This window comes from Stegostoma tigrinum, chromosome 3, assembly GCF_030684315.1.
Source record: "Stegostoma tigrinum isolate sSteTig4 chromosome 3, sSteTig4.hap1, whole genome shotgun sequence".
Taxonomy (NCBI): Eukaryota; Metazoa; Chordata; class Chondrichthyes; order Orectolobiformes; family Stegostomatidae; genus Stegostoma; species Stegostoma tigrinum.
The window spans coordinates 12,850,897-12,873,794 of record NC_081356.1 but is presented as its reverse complement, the minus strand read 5'-3'; the positions used below and the strand labels follow the sequence as shown (position 1 = coordinate 12,873,794).

At 42.1% G+C, this 22,898-nt stretch overlaps 1 protein-coding gene across 2 annotated transcripts in view; it reads right to left on the bottom strand.

Moving 5' to 3' along the window:
* LOC125450440 (FERM and PDZ domain-containing protein 1) overlaps positions 1-22,898 on the bottom strand; it is a 133,782-nt gene that overhangs the window by 85,161 nt on the left and 25,723 nt on the right. For both annotated transcript variants that reach the window (XM_048526445.2, XM_048526437.2), the window contains exon 2: positions 19,702-19,806. In XM_048526445.2, coding sequence (XP_048382402.2) covers positions 19,702-19,802 — 101 coding nt within the window. In that variant the 5' untranslated portion in view covers positions 19,803-19,806. The remainder of the gene's footprint in view (positions 1-19,701; positions 19,807-22,898) is intronic.

The window sequence follows — 22,898 nt, the reverse complement described above, 5'->3', positions numbered from 1 at the left end:
GTGTAATGGACCAGACCAGATCCCCTCAAAATATTTTAAGAAGACAACCTAGACCTTAGGTTTTCCTTATTTTAAAGGAAAATATAACATGCTGTGTTTCAGATGCATTTCAACTGGTCAAAGTACTCGACGTTCAGCTAAACACAATTTATTCAAACACTGCAGCTAAAATACAACAAAAGAAAGAAGGACTTATAATAACTTAACTCTATTGGAAAACTTAACAGAATAATAGATACAGGGGCTATTACTAATTAATTGCTCATATGTAGTAACATCCCATAAGCACACTCCTTGGCAAAAAGGCAAACACAGAAAACAGATTTTGTCTCACATGCAATCCAGCAGCCAGCAAAGAGAACCCCCAGCTTTTTTTGCTGTAATAGAAAGAGGAACAAATAGTTTCCACTTCTTCAAGCTCACACCAGCAACTGATGCTGAATCTCAAAACTAAAAAACTAAAAACTAGAGATCCTGGCCCTACCCAGCCAGGCTGCTTCTACTGTTCCAACTTTTAAAAAAAACCAAGGTCTCCCAAGCTGTTTACTTTCTGGGCATTCACTCGCCAGCTCAGTACCTCTGCCTTAAAACCACTCTTAAAAGTAACCAGGACAAAATACACCTCTTAAAGCCACACCATAATCAGAAGAGGTTGTTAGCCGTCACCAATGGGCGAGTCAGAAACGCAGAGGGCAGAAAGGATTAGTAGTCTGGCAGAATGAGGTGGTACAGTGAGCCTTTGGGTGGACACGATGCATGCAAGTAGTTCATGAGCCTTGGGAATGGTATGTGCAGTGCCTGAGTTAGACTGAGTACTGGCCCCGAGTAAGAGGTAACAGAGAGAAAATGGTGGCACTTGCACAGAAAATCACTGACCCTCTTCTCACTGCAGACACAGCACTAACCCATACTGCTCTTTGCGTCTGAGCTGGTTGTCTTTGTTGGCGTCATTCCCTTTGGAGGTGGGGGGAGGTGAGCAGGGATTAGGACTGCCTTCTTCTCCACCAGCCAAACCAACAGCACCTCTAGATCTCCGTCCTGGAAGAAACTTGCCTTTCCTCTGAGTTATTTTCCAGGTGGAGCCCCCGCAGTGTGGGAGGTCAGTGCTGGTTTGCCATGTCTCAGATGGTGGCAGCTGGGCTTTGAAAATGGCACTTACAGTGGGTTGGCAAGGAAACCGGGAGGAGATCTCGCCTGGGGCACAAGGCACACGGTTCCTTGAGAAATGCAGCCAACGTCTCAAGAGCATAGTGGAAGGAAGAGAAGAAATGGGAGGACAGTGTGAGAAAATTGACTACGGGCCAATGTGAAACTCACTGGCCATCAGTAATTAAGGAGAAATTGGGAAGTTCAATGTCTCTGCATTGGAAAGTACAGGAAGTACTTTACTTAGCACGAAACAGACATTCTAGAAAAAAAGTTCGGAAAAACTGTGCGAGATCATTTCAAATCATTGAGATGTTTTAACAGGCACAGAGGAGGTCTTCATGCTCTGGCTTGCTTGGTGTGAATCTGATTAGGATGATTATTTTTGTTTTGTCGGCATGCAGCAAGATTCTGTGCCCATTGAAGCTTGCCAAGTAGACTCAAGCTGAAAAGCCAACCACAGGTCTTCCAGCTTCACAGGAACACCCTGTTGCAGGTCAGGGTAAGGAGCAAGAAGGACCCACTCTGCCACCTTTTAAAAACTTGAATTATAAAGAGGGAAGGTAGCCAGACCACCACTGAGGGTGGAAGGAGCAAGCCCTCTATACCATGCCCTGTCTCCAGCCCTCCCCCTGTAACCACACCACATCCCACCTACAAAAACACCACCAGCTCAAGCTGACTGGGAATGTCTCACTGTCAACCCTTGGTCAGCAAATGGAATTGGATATTAAAGTTGAACTCTGTATGAGAGATGGTCAGACTGTCATGATGACCATAATAAGAAGCAGCATAGCATAGGTATGGACTGTATCTAACTTTTCAACTGTTTGTAACGTTGTAAACACCCCCAGTTGCCCCTCTGGACATACCTGAGGCAATACAGGTTTGTCTGTTGAACCGCCTTCTCATAATTTAACCCTTTGGTGATGGGATTTGAGAGTTTGTTTTACTATTTAGTTCTTCTAAGGTGGAATTTCAAGAAGAACTTACTTTAGGCAGTTAGGTGCACAGGTCAGGAGGCCTGACTTGGGGCCTGCAGGACTACTGTCCAACATCCTAGTTGTAGTATTTTGCAAATTGCACAGAAGGTGTAGGTTGGTGATGTGTGGGTGAAAATTACTTCTTAAACTGCACAACATTTCCCCTGAAACAGTTTGGATTGGAACAAAGATCCAGCTGAAAACAGGAGGGTGTTTATGTTAAATTAAATTTAACCTGACTTCAATCTGTCAGAAGTGCGGTACTTCCAGCCAGGGTGATTGACATGATCTCGTACAGATAAATAATTCAGAAAGGCTTTTAACGATATAGTAATTGTGGCTTTTGGCTATATTACAGACAAGGGAAAATCAAAACATTCATCAGCTGGAAGTGCTCTATGCTTTAGGAAAGGCTCATTTTGTTCGGTTTGCAAGAGTTTTTTTTAGAAAAAGCGACAATGCTTTCGGTGAGGAATTATAGTTTTATAAGCTCAGTGTTGACTCACTTTGTAGCACAAAATATGTATTGTTACAATCAAGAAAAGTCAGCAAGGTAAAGATTATGTTGTAAATGTAATACCAATGTCACTTTGGTGAGGCAAGTTCTGGGTGCAGAGACCAGGATTTTACAAATCTCCGGGAGGCTTACTAGGAATGAAGAGCCAGTAAGAGCTGGTAAGTAGCCATGTGTGATTGGTTCCTTCGTGTGATCCCACCGAAACAGTTTTTTTCCCCGTGGAGAGATTGGATGCAGAGAGGCTGCTCTTAGAGTGGGAATGGGTTTTCTTTAATTCACTTGTAAGATATGGGCATCCCTGGCTGGGCCGGCATTTACTGCTCAACCTAGATACCCTTGAGAAGGTAATGATGAGCTGCCTTCTAGAACTGCCACAGTCCACACACTGTAGGTTGACCCACCATGCCCTTAGGGAGGGAATTCCAGGATTTAGACCCAGTGACAGTGAAGGAACAGCGATATATTTGTAAGTCAGGATGCAGTGTGTCTTGGAGGGGTACTTGCAATAATGGTGGTCACACATATCTGCTGCCGTTGTCCTTCTAGATGGATGTGGTCATTGACTTGGAAGGTGCTACCTAAGGATCTATGGTGAATTGCTGCACTCTATCTTGTAGATAGTGCACACTGCTGCTACCGAGCATCGGTGATGGAGAGAGTGGATGTTTGGTAGCATTAACGTAATTAAAGCCCCAATTAGGGGTCATTCTGCTGTCAGTGAGGCAACTGGCCCACAGTACAGGGACAACAAGGTAAATGGTGGAAGCTTCCCAACAACAGCCAACAGATCAGCTATGAAAAGCTCAGGGATGGAGCTGCAGGCACATCCAATGATCCACCTTCAAGGGTTTCACCTCCAACCCTGAGCCCCTCCATGCCATACACCATCCTGCCTTGAAACTATATCGCCATTCCTTCACGGTCGCTGGGTACCTCAGCAGCACCTACCTCTCCCTCTCGTTCAGCATTCAGGGCAATCAGGTCTTTGATTAGGCCCACAGCATCAGCTTCCCTCATTGGATAGTGGGCTTGCAGGCAACTTGTACATCAAACTAACAAAAAGGCAAATTTTTTCCGACTTTACTGTTGATGTTCTTAGAAAGTATTGCAAGGAGAAAAATTTGGATTTCGAGGTTCTCCTCAACCTAAATAATGCTCTAGCCCATCGTCCCACTCTTGGTGAGCTTTCTGAAAACATCAAAGTCCTGTTTCTACCCCCAAACATAACCTCTCACCTTCAACCCATGGACCGATGCAATAGCAGCTTTTAAAGCTTATTATTCAAGGCACATATTTATGAGACTGATTGACAATAGACAATAGACAATAGGTGCAGGAGTAGGCCATTCGGCCCTTCGAGCCAGCACCACCATTCATTATGATCATGGCTGATCATCCACCATCAGTATCCTGTTCCTGCCTTATCCCCATAAACCTTGATTCCACTACTTTAAGAGCTCTATCTATCTCTTTCTTGAAAGTATCCAGAGAGTTGACCTCCACTGCCTTCAGGGGCAGAGCATTCCATATATCCACCACTCTCTGGGTGAAGAAGTTTTTCCTCAACTCTGTTCTAAATGGCCTACCCCTTATTTTTAAACTGTGTCCTCTGGCTCTGGGCATACCCATCAGCGGAAACATGCTTCCTGCCTCCAGAGTGTCCAATCCCTTAAGAATCTTATACTCCTCAGTCAGATCCCCTCTCATCCTTCTAAACTCAAGTGTCTACAAGCCCAGTCGCTCCAATCTTTCAACATATGATAGTCCCACCATTCCAGGAATTGACCTTGTGAACCTACACTGCACTCCCTCAATAGCAAGAATGTCCTTCCTCAAATTTGGAGACCAAAACTGCACACAATACTCCAGGTGAGGTCTCACCAGGGCCCTGTACAGCTGCAGAAGGACCTCTTTGCTCCTATACTCAATTTCTCTTGTTATGAAGATCAGCATGCCATTAGCTTTCTTCACTGCCTGCTGTACCTGCATGCTTGCTTTCATTGACTGATGTACAAGAACACCCAGATCTCATTGTACTTCCCCTTTACCTAACTTGACTCCATTGTGATAGTAATCTGCCTTCCTGTTCTTGCCACCAAAGTGTATAACCGCACATTTATCCACATTAAACTGCATCTGCCATGTATCCGTCCACTCACCTACCCTGTCCAAGTCACCCTGTATTCTCATAACATCCTCCTCACATTTCTCCCTGCCACCGAGCTTTGTGTCATCAGCAAATTTGCTGATATTAATTTTAATGCCTTCATTTATATCATTAATTTATATTGTAAACAACTGCGGTCCCAGCACCGAACACCGAATCTTGTGGTACCCCATTGGTCACTGCCTGCCATCCTGAAAGAGACCCGTTTATCACTACTCTTTGCTTTCTGTCAGCCAGCCAGTTTTCAATCCAAGACAGTATTTTGCCCCCAACACCATGTGCCCTAATTTTGCTCACTAATCTCCTACGTGGGACTTTATTAAAGGCTTTCTATAAGTCCAGGTACACTACATCCACTGGTTCTCCCTTATCCATCTTCATAGATACATCCTCAGAAAATTCCAGATTATTCAAGCACGATTTCCCCTTTGTAAATCCATGCTGACTCTGACTATTCTGTTACTGCTATCCAAATAAGTCGTAACTTCATCTTTTATAATTGACTCCAGCATCTTTCCCACCACTGACATCAGGCTAACCGGTCTATAATTCCATGTTTTCTCTCTCCCTCCTTTCTTGAAAAGTGGGACAACATTTGCCACCCTCCAATCTGCAGGAACTGATCCTGAATCTATAGAACCTTGGAAAATAATTACCAATGCATCCACGATTTCTAGAGCCACCTCCTTAAGTAGCTTGGGATGCAGACCAACAGGGCCCGGGGACTTATCAGCCTTCAGCCCTAACAGTCTATCCAATGCCATTTCCTGCCTAATATAAATTCCCTTCAGTTCATCCATTACCCTAGGTCCTTCAGCCACTATAACATCTGGGAGATCGCTTGTGTCTTCTCTAGTGAAGACAGATCCAAAGTACCTATTCAACTCTTCTGCCATTTCCTTATTCCCCATAATAAATTCACCCGTTTCTGACTTCAAGGGCCCAATTTTAGTCTTAACTTTTTTTTCTTTTCACATACCTAAAAAAGCTTTTACTATCCTCCTTTATATTTTTGGCCAGTTTTCCTTCATAGCTCATTTTTTCTCTGTGTATTGCCTTTTTAGTTATCCTCTGTTGCTCTTTAAAAGCTTCCCAGTCCTCCAGCTTCCCACTCATCTTTGCTATGTTATACTTCTTCTCTTTTATCTTTATACAGTCCTTAACTTCCCTCGTCAGCCACGGCAGCCCCTGCCTCCCCTTAGGATCTTTCTTCCTCTTTGGTATGAACTGATCCTGCACCTTCCGCATTATATCCAGAAATACTTGCCATTGTTGTTCCACTGCCATCCCTGCTAGGGTATTGTACCATCGAACTTTGGCCAGCTCCTCCCTCATATCTCCATAGTTCCCTTTATTCAACTGCAATACTGACACTTCCGATTCTCCCTTCTCCCTCTCAAACTGCAGATTAAAACTTATCATATTACGGTCACTGCCTCCTAATGGCTTCTTTATTTGAGGTCCCTGATCAAATCCGGTTCATTGCACAACACCAGATCCAGAATTGCCTCCTCCCTGGTAGGGTCCAGTATAAGTTGTTCCAAGAATCCATCTCTGAGGCACTCCACAAACTCCCTTTCTTGGGGTTCATTACCATCCTGATTCTCCCAGTCTACCTACATGTTGAAATCCCCCAGAACAACTGTAGTAATACTTTTGCGACAGGCCAATTTCAACTCCTGATTCAACTTACACCCTACATCCGGACGACTGTTTGGGGGCCTGTAGATGACTCCCATTATGGTCTTTCTACCCTTAGAATTCCTCAGCTCTATCCATGTTGACTCTACATCTCTTGATTCTATGTCCCCCCTCGCAAGAGACTGAATATCATTCCTCACCAACAGGGCCACCCCACCCCCTCTGCCCATCAGTCTGGCCTTTTGATTGCAGCCACTGATGGGGATAAGGACAGTGTTCTTCAATTTTGGAAGAGCTTTAACACCAAGAATGCAATTGACATTATCATGGAGGCCTGGGGTGATGGCAGTAAGGACTGCTTGCATATAGTTTGCGGAAGCTTCTCCCAGATTTTTTTTCAAGATTTTAAAGGCTTTGAGGGAAATTGAGAAGCAGTTACAGCTCTTATGGGGCAATGATTACAATGCAGAATGCAGCAGGGTAGCAGTTTATGGAATAAGATCTTATTTGGCACCTTATGAACAGCCTATTCATGAAAGAAGAAAAACGGCAAAGCAGCAAAAACTGGATGTGTTTTTTAAGGCAGCTCCCAAGAAACAGCCAGAAGACAATGAACCACAGCCACCCACTTCTGGATGAGCTATTTTTCACCCTAATCCTGCAACCACAACTGCGCCTGAAGGTAATGATGATGATGATGACCCTCAGCCCCTGCTTTAACAGCAGAGCTACCTCAGAACCTCCTTCCCCATCAAGATATCTTGACATCTTTTCAAGGTAAGTTGTTAAATTTACTTTTATTTCATCATTAGATATGAATAAAACATTCATTCAAACTGTGCCATTCTTTATGTTAGGCTGTTGAGTGATTTTTGAGCGATTTTGAGTGATTTTTTTGGTGGTCTGCCCCTTACCCCCGCCTTTTCCCTTTGGCTCCATTATTTCTAAAGCACGGTTTTCTACAATGCGATGTTAGAGCAGAACTGACTGTATCTGCCTCTTCCACCCCTTTATGGCACCAAGGTGTGAAGAATGGCATTGCATTTTTAATTTGGCTTTATTTTTCAACTAAAAGCTGCAACCTGATATGGCAGGAAGAGGTGACCATAAGCGTATAAAATATAGGAGCAGAACTGGCCATTCGGCCCATCGAATCTGCTGTGCCACTCAATCATGGCTCCTATATTTCTCAACCCCATTCTCCTGCCTTCTCCCAGTAACCCTTGATCCCCTTACTAATCGTGAAGCTATCTATCTCTGTCTTTAAGACACATAATGACTTAGCTTCCACAGCGTTCTGTAGCAATTAGTTCCCCTTCACTCTGAGACTTTGCCCTCAGGTCTTAGTCTCTCCTACTAGTGGAACCAACTCCATGTCCACTCTACTTACACCCCTCAGTATTCCGTAAGTTTCAATCAGATCCTCCCTCATCCCTCCAAACTCCATCGATTACAGACCCAGTATCCTCAACTACTCCTCATATGATAAGCCTTCATCCCTGGGATCATTCTTGTAAACCACCTTTGAATTCCCTCCAATGCCAACATATTCTTCCTTTCATACGGGGCCCAAAACTGCTTGCAATATTCCAAAGCTGGTCTGACCAGAGCCTTATACAGCCTCAACATTACATTTCTGCTCTTCTAATTAAAAGGACGCTCTGACATCACTTATGTCCACTTTTCTGTCCTTTTCCCATAATCCTTGATTCCGCAAGTGAGCAAGAATCTCTCTGTCTCAGCCATAAATATACACAAGAACTCCACAGACTCCACAGCTTTCTGTGGCAAGGAGTTCCAAAGACTCACAACCATCAGCGAGAAGAAATTCCTCCTATCTCAGTCATAAATTGGTACCCTTAATTCTAAGAACACACCCTCTGGCCCTACATTCCCCTGTGAGGGGAAACATCCTCTCAGCATTTACCCTGTCAAACCCCTCGAGAATCCTACATGTTTCAACGAGATCACCCCTCATTCTTCTAAACTCCAGGGAACAGAGTCCCAACCTGTTTAACCTTTGTTTGTAAGACAACCCCTCTATAGCGGCCATCTTCCTCGTGAACTCAGGAAAGTTTGATGGAAAGCTGAGAGTATCATGGACTTGGTGCACAGTGAAAAATCAAATGGGTTTGTCTCTGGATTGATGTTTCATATAAGCACCATCATTGATACCCACAGCTTTCCATTACACCTCGGGTTATAGGAGATATTTTAGAACATCACCGTCCTGTAAAGATCCACATTCGTAGCATTTGCTTCAGGCGAGTACTCACTGCCTCGTTATCAGAAGAATTATGAATGGAACTGAGCCGTGTAAGCATAAGCGAACATCCCTGCTCCTGACATTGAGATGGAAAGAAGGTAACTGTAGAGGGAGATGAAGATGGCTGGGCCTAGGACACTTTCCCAGCTCTCCCTGTCAACCCCAAAAACACCACCCCCTCCAACGCCTGCTCCCAGCTCAGGAGTTCTTCGGAGTTAAAATTCCCTCCATTATGTCAGCACGATTTTGTTGGATGGAATAGAGCCTCTGCACCTTGTACTCCCAGCAGACAGAGCTCAGTTCAATGTCTCATCTCACATGTCAAGTTCAGATAGAGTTTGTAATGGAGATTGGGAGGCCAGCAGGATTTGCACAGCAAAAATTGAGTCTCAAGATGGTTTACATATTCACTAATGGCTCCAAATTACTATCATTTTAAACTTGCAAACAGTCTTAATGTTGGTAGGTTAAAAAAATACAAATTTTCTCATATTAAGATGGTAGCGAGAGAAATAATTTGAAACTTGTATTGCACAAATTGCCATGTCTCAAGGTGTTTACAGCTAATCAAATACTTTGGAAATGTAGTCATGTAAGTGCAGAGACATGCAGAATCCAATTTCTGCACAGAATGGTCCCGCCAGGAGCAATAACTTAAATGGTCAATTAAACTCTGATATAGTAGGAACTGCAGATGCTGGAGAATCTGAGATAACACAGTGTAGAGCTGGATGAACACAGCAGGCCAAGCAGCATCAGAGGAGCAGGACGGCTGATGTTTTGGGCCTAGACCCTTCTTCAGAAATGGTCTAGGCCCGAAACGTCAGCTTTCCTGCTCCTCTGATGCTGCTTGGCCTGCTGTGTTCATCCAGCTCTACACCTTGTTACCTCAATTAAACTCTGATGCTGGTTGAGAGATAAACATTGGCCAGGACACTGGGTGTACTCCCCCTGTTCTTCTTCGAATAGTGTCACTGCACCTTGTACTCGCAGCAGGCAGAGCTCAGTTCAATGTCTCATCTCACAAATGGCCCCTCTGACGTGTCAGCCTATATGATGAGGTCAAATCGCTGGAGTGGGAGGGGTGGGTATTGACCCTACAACCTGCTGACTCGGGAGCACCTCGTGCTCAGATGCTCCAAGTACTTTGTAGCCTTTGGCACAACAAAAGTGAACATGAGTAGTAAACAAAGAAATTAAGAAAGGTATGTATAGTCACAAATTATGTGACAAAAAATTGTGACAACATAAATGCAATTACACAGATGGTATACGTAGAAAACCAACACTATATTGATAAGTCACAAAGATTTAAAGGTACACAGACAGCAATTGTACTGGTAATGAAAACAGCTCTGTAATGACGCTCAAGTCCTGAACCTGCTCCCCAGGCGATAACGGTCACTCACTCTTATTTCTATACAGAGCTCTCAATTAATCTGAGATGGGGCTACTTCCAATTAAGGACGGCAGCAGGTTCACAGATCTGGGAGGTCAGTCAGAGGCATTGGAACAGCTGCTTACAACTGAGTGAAACAGAGCTGACACTTCAAAAGGAGTGCTTCTTACAATTTACAAAAAACATCTAGTTTAGTATTAGAATTAGGTCTACTGTCATGCAGATCACTACTATAGTAGTGGTGGAAAGGAATGGGAACAAGATATAAAATGTAAATGATTTCATCGCATTCAGGGAAAAAGGAAAAAAAATGTGAATATTCACATACATAAAATTTTAATAAATAATATGCAAAATGGCTGTACAGGTGAGTATAAGATACAAAATGTGAATGAATTACACACCATATTATAAACAGGGTATAAAACCTAGATTAATTCCTACTTCATTGTGAATGATAAATGAAACTGAATGAATTATTTTACAGGTGTGAAATAATTGAATGAATTCCTTCAGAGGTTGGATGAAAAAGTGAATGGCTTCTTCTGCAGAAGGGAAGAGAACACTATAAAAAAATGTGAAGGAGTTCAGTAGAGATGAGACACCATATATAATGCGAATTAACAATTGTATTGATGAATTTATTGTGAATACATTCCACAAAAGATGATGGCATATACAATATGAATAGACTTCTTGATAAATTCAAACATGTAGAATTTGACATCATGCTCCTGAAGATGGGGCATGATGCTTTGAATGTGGTGCGTTGCTTAGCAGATCAGAATGGTGATCGAGGTTTTAGACTGCCTGTTTCACTACCATACGACAGACAGGAGGGGGTCTAGGTTGGGTGGGTATTAAATTTGCAAAGGTCCAGCTCCATAACTGCCGCGAATGTGCCACTTTTATGACCACTTCAGATCCGGTGCTCACAAGTAACTCCCTCCCCTGTGGCGATAGGTTAGTGATGTCAATATTTATGTGAAGGTAAATTAAAGGAAGTTTTAATTCAAATTTGAACGTAACCATCTGCACAGGCTTCCTAGAGTTTGGATTAAATTGGAGATACGATTGAGCAGCATCTTGTGAGGCATTTTTTCCCCTCTCTCTCCTTTCCTATCCCTCACCTTTGGTGGCCCACATTGCACTTAATAGGCTTTGCATGTAAGATAATCAGTTGCAAAACATGGGTGATTTCATGCTGGTTGTCAGGAGGTGAAAATTGCCGCGGGTAATTTGGTGGTGGATAGCACTTCCAATTATAATAAGAAGGTGTAAAGAAGGTAAAAATAAAATTAAAGGCCAAGACATCTGAGATTTATAGGGGTTCTGAACTATTTATGGTATAATGAGATTCAAGTAAATTGTGATACAGACATAAAGCCATAGGTTACACAGCACAGACACAGACCACTGGGTCCGGCTCCTCCACACTGACCAGACATCCCAATCTGACCTAATCCCATTTACCAGCATTTAGCCCATATGCCTCTAAACCCTTCCTATTCATATACCCATCCAGATGCCTTTCAAATGTTGTAATGGTACCGGCCTCCACCACTTCCTCTGGCAGCTCGTTCCATTCACACACCGCCCTCTATGTGAAAAGGTTATCACTCAGAGCATTTTTAAATCTTGCCCCTCTCACCCTTAAACTTGTGCCCTTTAGTTTTGGACTCACCCACCCTACAAAAAACCTTGGCTATTCACCTTAATCATGCGCCTCATGATTTTATAAACCTCTAAAAGTTCATCCTTCAACCTCCAATGCTCCAGGGAGCAATCCCAACCCATTCAACCTCTCCCTGTAGCTTCAATCCTCCAGTCCTGACAACATCCTTGTCAATCCTTTCTGCACCTTCTCAAGTTTAACAACATCCTTCCTACAGAAGGTCAACCAGAATTTTATGCAGTACTCTAAAAGTGGCCTTACAAATGTCCTGTACAGCCACAACATGACATCCCAACTCCTATACTCAATGTCCTGGCCAATTACAATGTTCTGACCAAATGTGTTCTTTACCACCCTGTCTACCTGTGATTCCACTTTCAAGGAACTATGCACCTGCTGTCCCCAGGGCCCTACCATTAATCTGTAAGTTCTGACCACGTTTTCCGAACTAAAATGCAACACCTTACATTTCTCTAAGTTAAACTCCACGTGCCACCCCTCGGCCCATTGGCCCATCTGATCAAGGTCCCTGTTGTATGCTAGAGATGATCTTTTTCACTGTCCACTAAACCACTGATTATGATGAGGAGAAATTTCTCACATCTACTTAGTCTCACAATTTACCCAACACAAAGCTGCTCCAAGTATTAGCTTTTCAAAAAGGAAAATCACTAAAAATGCCATTTTCATGACTCGTTGCAAAATCAACTACTCTGCTGACAATGGGAATCTGGAATTATGGAGGGAAAGCAAACAAGAGTCCACTTAATCGTAGAATTCCTACAGTGTAGAAACAGGCCCTTCAGCCCAACTAGTGCACAGTAACACTCAGAGCATCCCACCCAGATCCATCCCCCTAACCTGCACACTACAGGTAATTTAGCATGGCCAATCCACCCTAACCTGCACATCTTTGGATTGAGGGAGGATGCCAGAGCACCCAGAAGAAAACCCATGCAGACACGGGGAGAATGTGCAAACTCCACACAGACAGTCACCCACTGCTGGAATCGAACCCAGTTCCCTGGCGCTGTGAGGCAGCAGTGCTAACCATTGAGACACTGTGCCACTACTTGTCATAGAAAACCATACATCTCATAGGGTACATTGTAGAGTCCTGTTCAACTTGGTCCTTTTGTGATCCACCAAATTAGAAAAAGGACTTTCTTCATACTCTTTATAACAAACTACCTATCATTCCAAATCATTATATTCTGCTCCTCATTTCCCTCTCACTGGTCTGCAAGAATTGTTTCCTGCTTTTTCTTTGCCTCAATTCTCAAGTTTTCTGCAAACGTCAACATCTTTTTTCCTCACAATGAAGTCACTGTGTGTGCAAACTGTGGCAAGAAGCTGAAAAACGACATTGAAAAGAAGTGACCAAGAACATTAATGAAGCACAAGATAAGGAATTAAAGGAAAAACAAATGCCTACAGGAGAATTAATGGAAGTATACTTGATATCAAAAATAAACTGACAATTAAAGTGAACCACAAAAGACAGCTACAAAATGATACAAATGATCTGGACTTGCAAATTACTCCACATTGAAAGTCATTAATGAGGACAAATACCCAATGACAATGCTTCTATTGCTTACCAAATATACAAAAGGTTGGGGAAGAAAATAATCAAACCCTTCCTAACAAATCAATGGAAAAATCTATTATTCATCCATCTCCCAATTACACTATCACCTGCAAAAGGCAGTTAAAGAAAACTCAATTCAGACATAGGATGTGAAGCTAAAAAATAAATTCTTGGCATTGCGACGTGTGCGTTAACAGAGTCAATAACTGATACTGGCCTTGGGTTCCAGTTCCTGTCAGAATGCGTCATTTTCAAGAGAATCTTCAAGTTCAATAAATCAACCTTTCTTGTTTTCTTTTGTTTGTAATCACAAAAATTATGGATAATTGATGAAAGGAAATAACTCAATAACGATGTCACATCAGGCGCTGCTTTTGTTTACAGTCATTCATAAACTTCCAAATTTCACATTATGGGTAGCTGAGTCAGAGATGCAACAGAGCTCCAAAATGTTAAAAGATAAATGCCCAGGTGTAATTTGAGATAAAACCATTGGGTATCAAATGCTCCAGATTCCAATTTGGAGGAGGCTGGTGGAAAGGATCGATCAGCCATGTGCCCATTGGTCCTGAGTGACACACTACAGTGCAAATATGCAGGTAAAGAAACTGAGAGGGAGAAAAAAAAATCGGCTGTAATGTCCTCTGGCTAGGATCCCACCTATAGACATTTGACTAAAATACCAGTGATCTGCAGAGTTAAAACTATTCCAGCACAGTTAAGAAAAAGAATGGAAGCAAAAGAGAGAGGCAACAAAATAGTGGGTAAGGTCAGAAGTCAAGCAACAGCAGGTTATAGCCCAATAAACTTATTTGAAATCACAAGCTTTTAAAGTGTTGCCCCTTCGGAGAATGGAAATATTACACAGAACATTGGGATGCATTTGTAATGTTGGAGCTAAGATGCAGCTTCTTCAATACAAGCATTGCTCCAACATGTACAAACAGACTGTAATCCCTCTTATAATAGCTTCCAGCTTCTAACTAGACCTTCGGAATTTAAGAACACCATAGAGATGAAGCGTCTCGGCCCAAAACGTCAGCTTTTGTGTTCCTAAGATGCTGCTTGGCCTACTGTGTTCATCCAGCTCCACACTTGGTTATCAAAGATGAGTTATCTATTGTATTTCCATCTATGTGTGTGAAGGTCTCTCAGCTGCAATGCCAAACTTATTTTTCAAAAGCTATGATAAATATTGCTAAGTCTTACACAGTTGGAGATCCTGTAAATATGTGTAACAGTACAGAATTCAATTCAGAATCATTATCATCACTGGAGGAAGTCATATTGCACAGAAGAAGCTTAGAAGTTAGTGACATGTAACACTAATACAAAACTGAGTGAGCAAATCAAGGATTAAATAAATAATGGAAAGCAAAGGATTGCTACATGTTACTGAATCACTTAACTGTAGAATAATCATTTTATCAGAGGTTCTCTTTAGCCGCTTTCCAATTTGAAGCTTTTATTGACAATTATGTTGTAATTACTTGCACTCAGCAAACTGACAGATACTGCACGGAACCAAAACTTGAGCATAATGAGGCCTTCTGCTAATAGTTACAGGTAAGGACCACAAACCTACATGACAAGTCACACTGCCTATTTGTCTTTACATAATCAAACACAAAGCAAATAATACAGTCACAGTGTGAGAAATTAAGTATGCTGCAGATTATGTCACAAGTAATGGAAATTTGTTCTCAATCTCTCACAGGTGGACACAGGCTCAAATACATAAGTTCAGCCCACTGAATGGGATGCCCTTTCCTATAGCCTAAACTCACAACAAAAGCACAGAGCCCACACAACACTCCTACCATCCTTCGTTATAGAAACCTCTTCAGTTGAAGTAAACTTTTGAAATTGTCAGTTCTGTCACATTAGAAAATAAGTGATTGTTGCAAAGTTGTACAGCACAGATGAAACATAATACAACAAAACAAAGAAAACAATAAAATAACAGAAATGATCAGAAATCTAGTCTTAAAACTAACCGACTTTATTTTGTTATCTAAAATCTGATTTCTTGAACAAATACTTCATCTTTTATGCAAAACACAAAAGACGTTTTGTTTGCTGTGTTCATCTAATTCATCCTACATATTTATTTATTCAAAAATAGGGCTAAGGAATGGCTGCATAAGGCAATATTTGCTCTGATTACTCAACTTAGAATACATGCAAGTACATCTGTCTGATGAGACCTACAACCAATTGAAGTATCTGGACATCTAAACCTCCATGTGACACAGAGTTTACTATTGTTCACTGCGCACTCAGAATGTACATACTTGTTAATTCTGCTTTTGCTTTTAAATGATGCCTTTAGTAAATCTAAAATATTGGTGTTAGCTTTAAAGGGTCTATTTTATCCTTTGTCAATTTGCACATAGACGCATCAAAGCTATTGTTCTGCAGGTAGAAGAGAACTTCAATCTGACGCACTCAGACGATTAGCACTTTCTATGTTTGAAAAACTATTCTGTCATCACTTATTACACAATACAGTATATTTTTTTGCAGAATCCAATCATTGTAGTAAGAACTCAAAGAGGCCAAATTGTAGATATAATGTACATGGATCAACACTGCCATGTCAAATTTAGCTGCGGAAATATGTATTTATTTATATACATAGGCATATCTGTATATACACACATATAATATATTTACACACACACTGCATCACCATGCAATACATCATGTGAGATACCAATCATGATTACAGATGGAAACCACTGGAAGAACAGTGGTTATCACAGGTACCAGCCAAAATACACAAGAGGGGGACAGGCAGCTGGTAACAGAAAATAATCTGCTTACCCTCAGCTTTAGTGGATGTGCCATCTTTCAGCAAAAGAAGACAGGGAGGACAGGGAAATGTCAGTAAGGTTAGCAGAGATGGGCTCATTACTTTAATGTGTGGTAGACAAGAGAATCTTGTGAAGCTGTAAATATCACTAACGCTATTAAATGCATTAAATATGAACATTCGAACTAAAAAAGCAACACAAAACTAATAATAAAGGCACAAAATATGGGCATTAAAATGCAAAAAAATGCAAATCAGTTTGAAAAAAGGTGAAATAAAATCACATTCTGTAAATTAACATCATGGTATTACATAGCTATGATAATTATAAATTTTACTTCATTAAAAAAAAGTAAGTCAGAAGAGATCCAAGTCTTTTGTGATGAAAATTAATTTTCAATTGAGTTTTTCTTTAAAAATGAATGATCAAATGATACACCGTTACAACTAGGGAGAGGACATCAGTCCAGATGAGTTTGTGAAGAGAGAGGTCTTAGATACTTCAGTAAATTGCTGTACTTGATAACTGACAATGTACAGACATAAATAACTGATTATCACGTTACATGACTGGTTGTAGAGCTTTATCTAGAGATAAGGAGCAAATAGCCTCAAGGACAATGTATGTACAGACACCCACAGCCCAAGGATCTCATTCTTCAGGTAACATTATCAACTCATAACTACTTGTGTAGGAACCAGTTTAGTTCAGTCGCATTGCGAGAAACTTTGTTAGTTCACAAGCCCTCACACAATGACAGATTGCCAAAAATTGGGTGATGTCACAACTACTTTTGTTTGGACCTCAGTTGAGGAAGACCGGTTTACAGGAGCCTTAAGGTGAAAAACAGTGGTCATTAAGTTTTCCGAATGCATTAATCCAACGTCTCTGACCTCTTCCCCGAGGAATACCCTTAGGGGACAGCTGCTGGGAAACAAAGGATATTTTCCTCAAACCAACAATTTCACTGCAGCTCCTGGGGGACGCAAGCTTAATCCAGATCAGTGACAAGCTAGAAAGCTACAGTTAAAATATTCTGTCATCCTACTTCAGGATTTAGACTTGTTGGTATCTAAAGTCAGTACGGCCACGGTGAGGGTCAATGGGCACTCAAATCATTGATAAGACTTGGGGAATTGAGGTTCATCTACCTTCACTGTTCTTGTGGACAGTGCCTGTACCTCACAGATTTGCTACAGTTGTCTTGTATTATTCTTTTCATCAATGGGTTGCTCCTGGGGTTCAGCATTTATATCTGGCTGAACAAAGCTCGAAGACAGCTTTGTCCTCTGACGTGGATTCTCCACTGTTGTTCCTGCAACCACTCTCTGCTCATGTTCATTTGTGAGCTAATAAAATGTGAGGCTGGATGAACACAGCAGGCCCAGCAGCATCTCAGGAGCACAAAAGCTGACGTTTCGGGCCTAGACCCTTCATCAGAGAGGGTCTAGGCCCGAAACGTCAGCTTTTGTGCTCCTGGGATGCTGCTGGGCCTGCTGTGTTCATCTAGCCTCACATTTTATTATCTTGGATTCTCCAGCATCTGCAGTTCCCATTATCACTCATTCATTCGTGAGCTGTTGGTTAGTAACTGAAATCCCTCTACCTGTTTAACAGACCCTAGTGATGTGGGGTTATTTGTGCTGGTGTGTGTTAAGAGTGAGTTCTACAGTGATATACCATCAGAAGGAATGAGTTCCTTGAGGGAAACATCATCATCAGGAGAGTCCACTGGCTACAGTTCTAGCACGAAGGATCTGTGAAATGTTAAAGGGTGAATATTTGTTCTGCTGACATGTAAGAAATTAAGTGCTAAGCTGCAGCGTGGGCGCCTCTGTCTCGCAGACAAAATGTGGTAATCTAATTATACTCTGCTCATTTGTAAATGTTGAACTAAGGCTAAAAAGATACAGAACTGTCTAGAGCAGCGGTTGAGAATTGAGGAATGATGTACATGTTGTTTTTGGGCAGCTGAACTTTGCTTCCAATGATAGGTGATTTAACTCACTCACGATCACTGTTGCTAGGCAGATAACTATGGAGAAGTACAAAACATTGTATCTTGCATACGTGACTGACTGTGATGTAAAATCCTATATAAAGGGAGGACGGTTCCCTTATTGGGGGGGCATCACTGTGCAATACGCCACGTATAGCGTGGAATTTGTAGAGTGATCTTCCCATTTGCAAGTGCTTACTTAAATAAATGCTACTGCAAGTTATCTGTCTGTGATGCCGTACATTTGTTTCAAGTGTATATGTTAGGTGAAAACAGCCCAACAGGCCACCTGGAGAGGAGAAGCAGATATGTATAATACTGACCTAATTTCAAATGTTCCTACTTTGCATGAGTTAGATGAACATTATTCACTAGTTGTTGAAATCAAGGCCGAGTCTTGTACACGAAGTGGTTCGAAGTTTAAATCTGTCACTAGGCCCAAGTCTCTCCATTATGCCACTGGTCTCCTTGGATTCTTTGGTGGTATCAATGATGCTATCTGTGGTGATCCACTTCCAGCCCTCTTCATCTTCCTTATCTGTTGTGCTCAGATTATCTACAACCAGGGAACAATAGACCTGTTCGTGTCTCTAAGTCTTCTTGAGACAAATACAGCGTGTTCAATGAGAAAGTCCATCAGGAATACACAGCACATTGCATAAAGAGTAGGGTGAATAGGGATGATAAGGGGTAAGGTGGGGATGTGAACAGAAAGTGAATGGCTTACACTCTTTAAATTTAAGTGGATGTGAGGAGCGATGCAATAGAATATGCTCAATAGGATAAGAGTGAATGGATTGCAACTCTACCCATTTTTACTGAGCGGGATAGATCATTACACTGCTTCTATAACTGGATACAGGTATAAAATACTCCTACTGGAGTAGTGATAGTAACGTGTTTCTTCCTTGTACTCCTGAAAAGCCACCCTAATCCTGAAGGCATCCAGCAAAATATTGCAAGATGACACCTGAGTCCCTCTTAAAAATTGTCATCTCTTTCCAAACGGTTCCAAATCCTCCATCTTGGAATTGGATTTTTGAACTGTTAAGTTAAGAATATGACATGCAAGTGCATGTTGGATGCAAAACACTGAAGTACAATGATATTTAAGGATCCAGGGTAAGGTTGAATTTTCTGACGTGCTGAAGTCTTTCTGATTTCATCCAGCCCTATCATATCCTCTGCTCAGCATCTCCATCTGTATTATTCTGAGGCTGTGAGTGAATTTCTCTACACATGGGAGTGTGAGTCAATTTCTTTACAGATGGCAATAACACAGAATGTGAACGACTTCTTCAGATAGTAACAAGGTATAAAATGTGAGTGAATTTCTTATCAGATGTGAACAATTGTTTAAACTGTGATATGTATGAAGGTCATGGTGGAAACAAAGGAATTGTTCATTCATGTCGATGTGATGGCTTCAACAAAGAGACCTGACAATCTTTGTATCTCCATTTCCAACAGACAGATTTTCATCAACAAAAACAGATCTCACCTCTGTGAACTATCTCGCGTCAGGCGAAGCCATTTTGACACCATTTGTTCGACTTTATGGGATTTGCGGGCTTGGACCATGTTATCCACTTGTTCTTCCATTTAACTGTAGAAAATAATAACTTGTGTTAATCTCACTATTGTATTAGTCCCAGTATCTGCATCAACTACAACAGGGCAGGAATACCAGATGCGATGTAAATCTTTCTCTACTCTGCCCCAACTATTTGCCTCAGTCCCCTTAGAAGGAGTAGCACTATTTACACCATTATGCTTTCTGATCATTTTTCAATTTCCACCTGATCTGACCTACAATGGATCTTTGTACTAGTAGAACTGAGAAGTTCGAGGGCAGCACAGTGGCTCCATGGTTAGCACAGCTGCCTCACAACACCAGGGACCCGGGTTTGATTCCACCCTCCAAGGATTCACAACACATCGAAAAGACAGGGAGATGGGCAGAGGGGGCGGGGTTGCCTTGTTAGTTAAGAATGAAATTAAATCTACAGCACTGAATGACAAAGGTTCAGAGGATGTGGAGTCTGTGTGGGTGGAGTTGAGGAACCACAAAGGCAAAAAAACTATAATGGGAGTTATGTACAGACCCCCTAACAGTGGTCAGGACCAGGGGCACAAGATGCACCGAGAAATAGATAGGGCATGTCAGAAAGGCAAGGTCACGGTGATCATGGGGCACTTCAATATGCAGGTGGACTGGGTGAATAATGTTGTCAGTGGATCCAAAGAAAAGGGATTCATGGAATGTTTGCAGGATGGTTTTTTGGAACAGCTTGTGATGGAGCCCACAAGACAGCAGGCTATTCTGGATTTAGTGCTATGTAATGAGCCTGCCTTTATAAAAGACCTTAAAGTAAGGGACACTTCAGAAGCAGCGATCATGATATGGTAGAGTTCAGTCTGCAGTTTGAAAGAGAGAAGGCAAAATCGGATGTAATGGTGTTACAGTTAAATAAAGGTAATTACAGGGGCATGAGAGAGGAATGGGCGAAAATCGACTGGAAGCAGAATCTAGCGGGCAAGACAGTAGAGCAACAATGGCAGGAGTTTCTGGGTGTAATTGACAACACAGTACAGAGGTTCATCCCAAAGAAAAGAAAGATTATCTGGGGTGGGATTAGACAGCCATGGCTGACAAAGGAAGTCAGGAAATGTATCAAAGAAAAAGAGAGAGCCTATAAAGTGGCCAAGAGCACTGGGAAATCAGAAGATTGGGAAGGCTACAAAGCCAAACAGAGGATAACAAAAAGAGCAATAAGGAAGGAGAGGATCAAACATGAAGGTAAGCTGGCTAGTAATATTAGAAATAATAGTAAAAGCTTCTTTCAATACATAAGAAACAAACGAAAGGCAAAAGTAGATATTGGGCCGCTCCAAATTGATGCTGGAAGGCTAGTGATGGGAGATAAGGAAATAGCTGAAGAACTTAATAAGTACTTTGCGTCAGTCTTCACAGTGGAAGACATGAGTAGTATGCCAACAATTAGGGAGAGCCGGGGTCAGAGTTGAGTATGGTAGGCATTACAAAAGAGAACGTGCTAGAAAAGCTAAAAGATCTAAAAATTGATAAATCTCCTGGCCCCGATGGGCTACATCCTAGAGTTCTGAGGGAGGTGGCTGAGGAAATAGCAGAGGCTTTGGTTGTGATCTTTCAAAAGTCACCAGAGTCAGGGAAAGTCCCAGATGATTGGAAAATTGCTGTTGTAACCCCCTTATTTAAGAAAGGATCAAGGCAAAAGATGGAAAATTATAGGCCGATTAGCCTAACCTCGGTAGTTGGTAAAATTCTTGAATCCGTTGTCAAGGATGAGATTTCTAAATTCCTGGAAGTGCAGGGTCAGATTAGAACAAGTCAGCACGGATTTACAAAGGGGAGATCATGCCTGACAAACCTGTTAGAATTCTTTGAAGAGGTAACAGTATGTAAGACCAGGGAAACCCAGTAGATGTTATCTATCTAGACTTCCAAAAGGCCTTTGATACGGTGCCTCACGGGAGGTTGCTGAGCAAGGTGAGGGCCCATGGTCATCGAGGTGAGCTACTGGCTTGGATTGAGGATTGGTTGTCTGACAGAAGGCAGAGAGTTGGCATAAAAGGCTCGGAATGGCAACCGGTGACAAGTGGTGTCCCGCAGAGTTCAGTGTTGGGGCCGCAGCTGTTCACCTTGTATATTAGTGATCTGGATGAAGGGACCGGGGGCATTCTGGTGAAGTTTTCCGATGATACGAAGATAGGTGGACAAGCAGGTAGTACTGAGGAGGTGGGGAGGCTGCAGAAAGATTTAGACAGCTTAGGAGAGTGGTCCAGGAAATGGCTGATGAAATTCAATGTGAGTAAATGTGAGGTTTTGCACTTTGGAAAAAGAATACAGGCATGGACTATTTTCTAAACGGTGAGTAAATTCGCAAAGCAGAGGTACAAAAGGAGTGTTGGTCCAGGATTCTCTAAAGGTTAACTTGCAGGTAGAGTCAGTGATTAAGAAAGCGAATGTAATGTTGTCGTTTATCTCAAGAAGGTTGGAATATAAAAGCAGTGATGTGCTTCTAAGGCTTTATAAAGCCCTAGTTAGGCCCTATTTAGAATACTGTGTCCAATTTTGGGCCCAACACCTCAGGAAGGACATACTAGCCCTGGAGCGTGTCCAGTGGAGATTCACACGGATGATCCCTGGAATGGTAGGTTTAACGTATGATGAACGTCTAAGGATCCTGGGATTGTACTCATTAGAATTTAGAAGGTTGAGGGAAGATCTAATAGAAACTTACAAGATAATGTATGGCTTGGAAGGGGTGGACGCTCGGAAGTTGTTTCTGTTAGGCGGGGAGACTAGGACCCGTGGGCACAGCCTTAAAATTAGACGCGGTAAATTTAAAACGGAAATGAGGAGACATTTCTTCAGCCAGAGAGTGGTGGGCTTGTGGAATTCATTGCCACGGAGTGCAGTGGAGTCCGGGACGTTTGATGCCTTCAAGGCAGAGATCGACAAATTGTTGATCTCAGAAGGAATCAAGGGCTACGGGGAGAGTGCAGGGAAGTGGAGTTGAAATGCCCATCAGCCATGATTTAAATGGCGGAGTGGACTTGATGGGCCGAATGGCCTTACTTCCGCTCCGATGTCTTATGGTCTTATGGTCCAGCTACTGTCAGTGTAGAGTTTGCACATTCTTCCCTTGTCTGCCT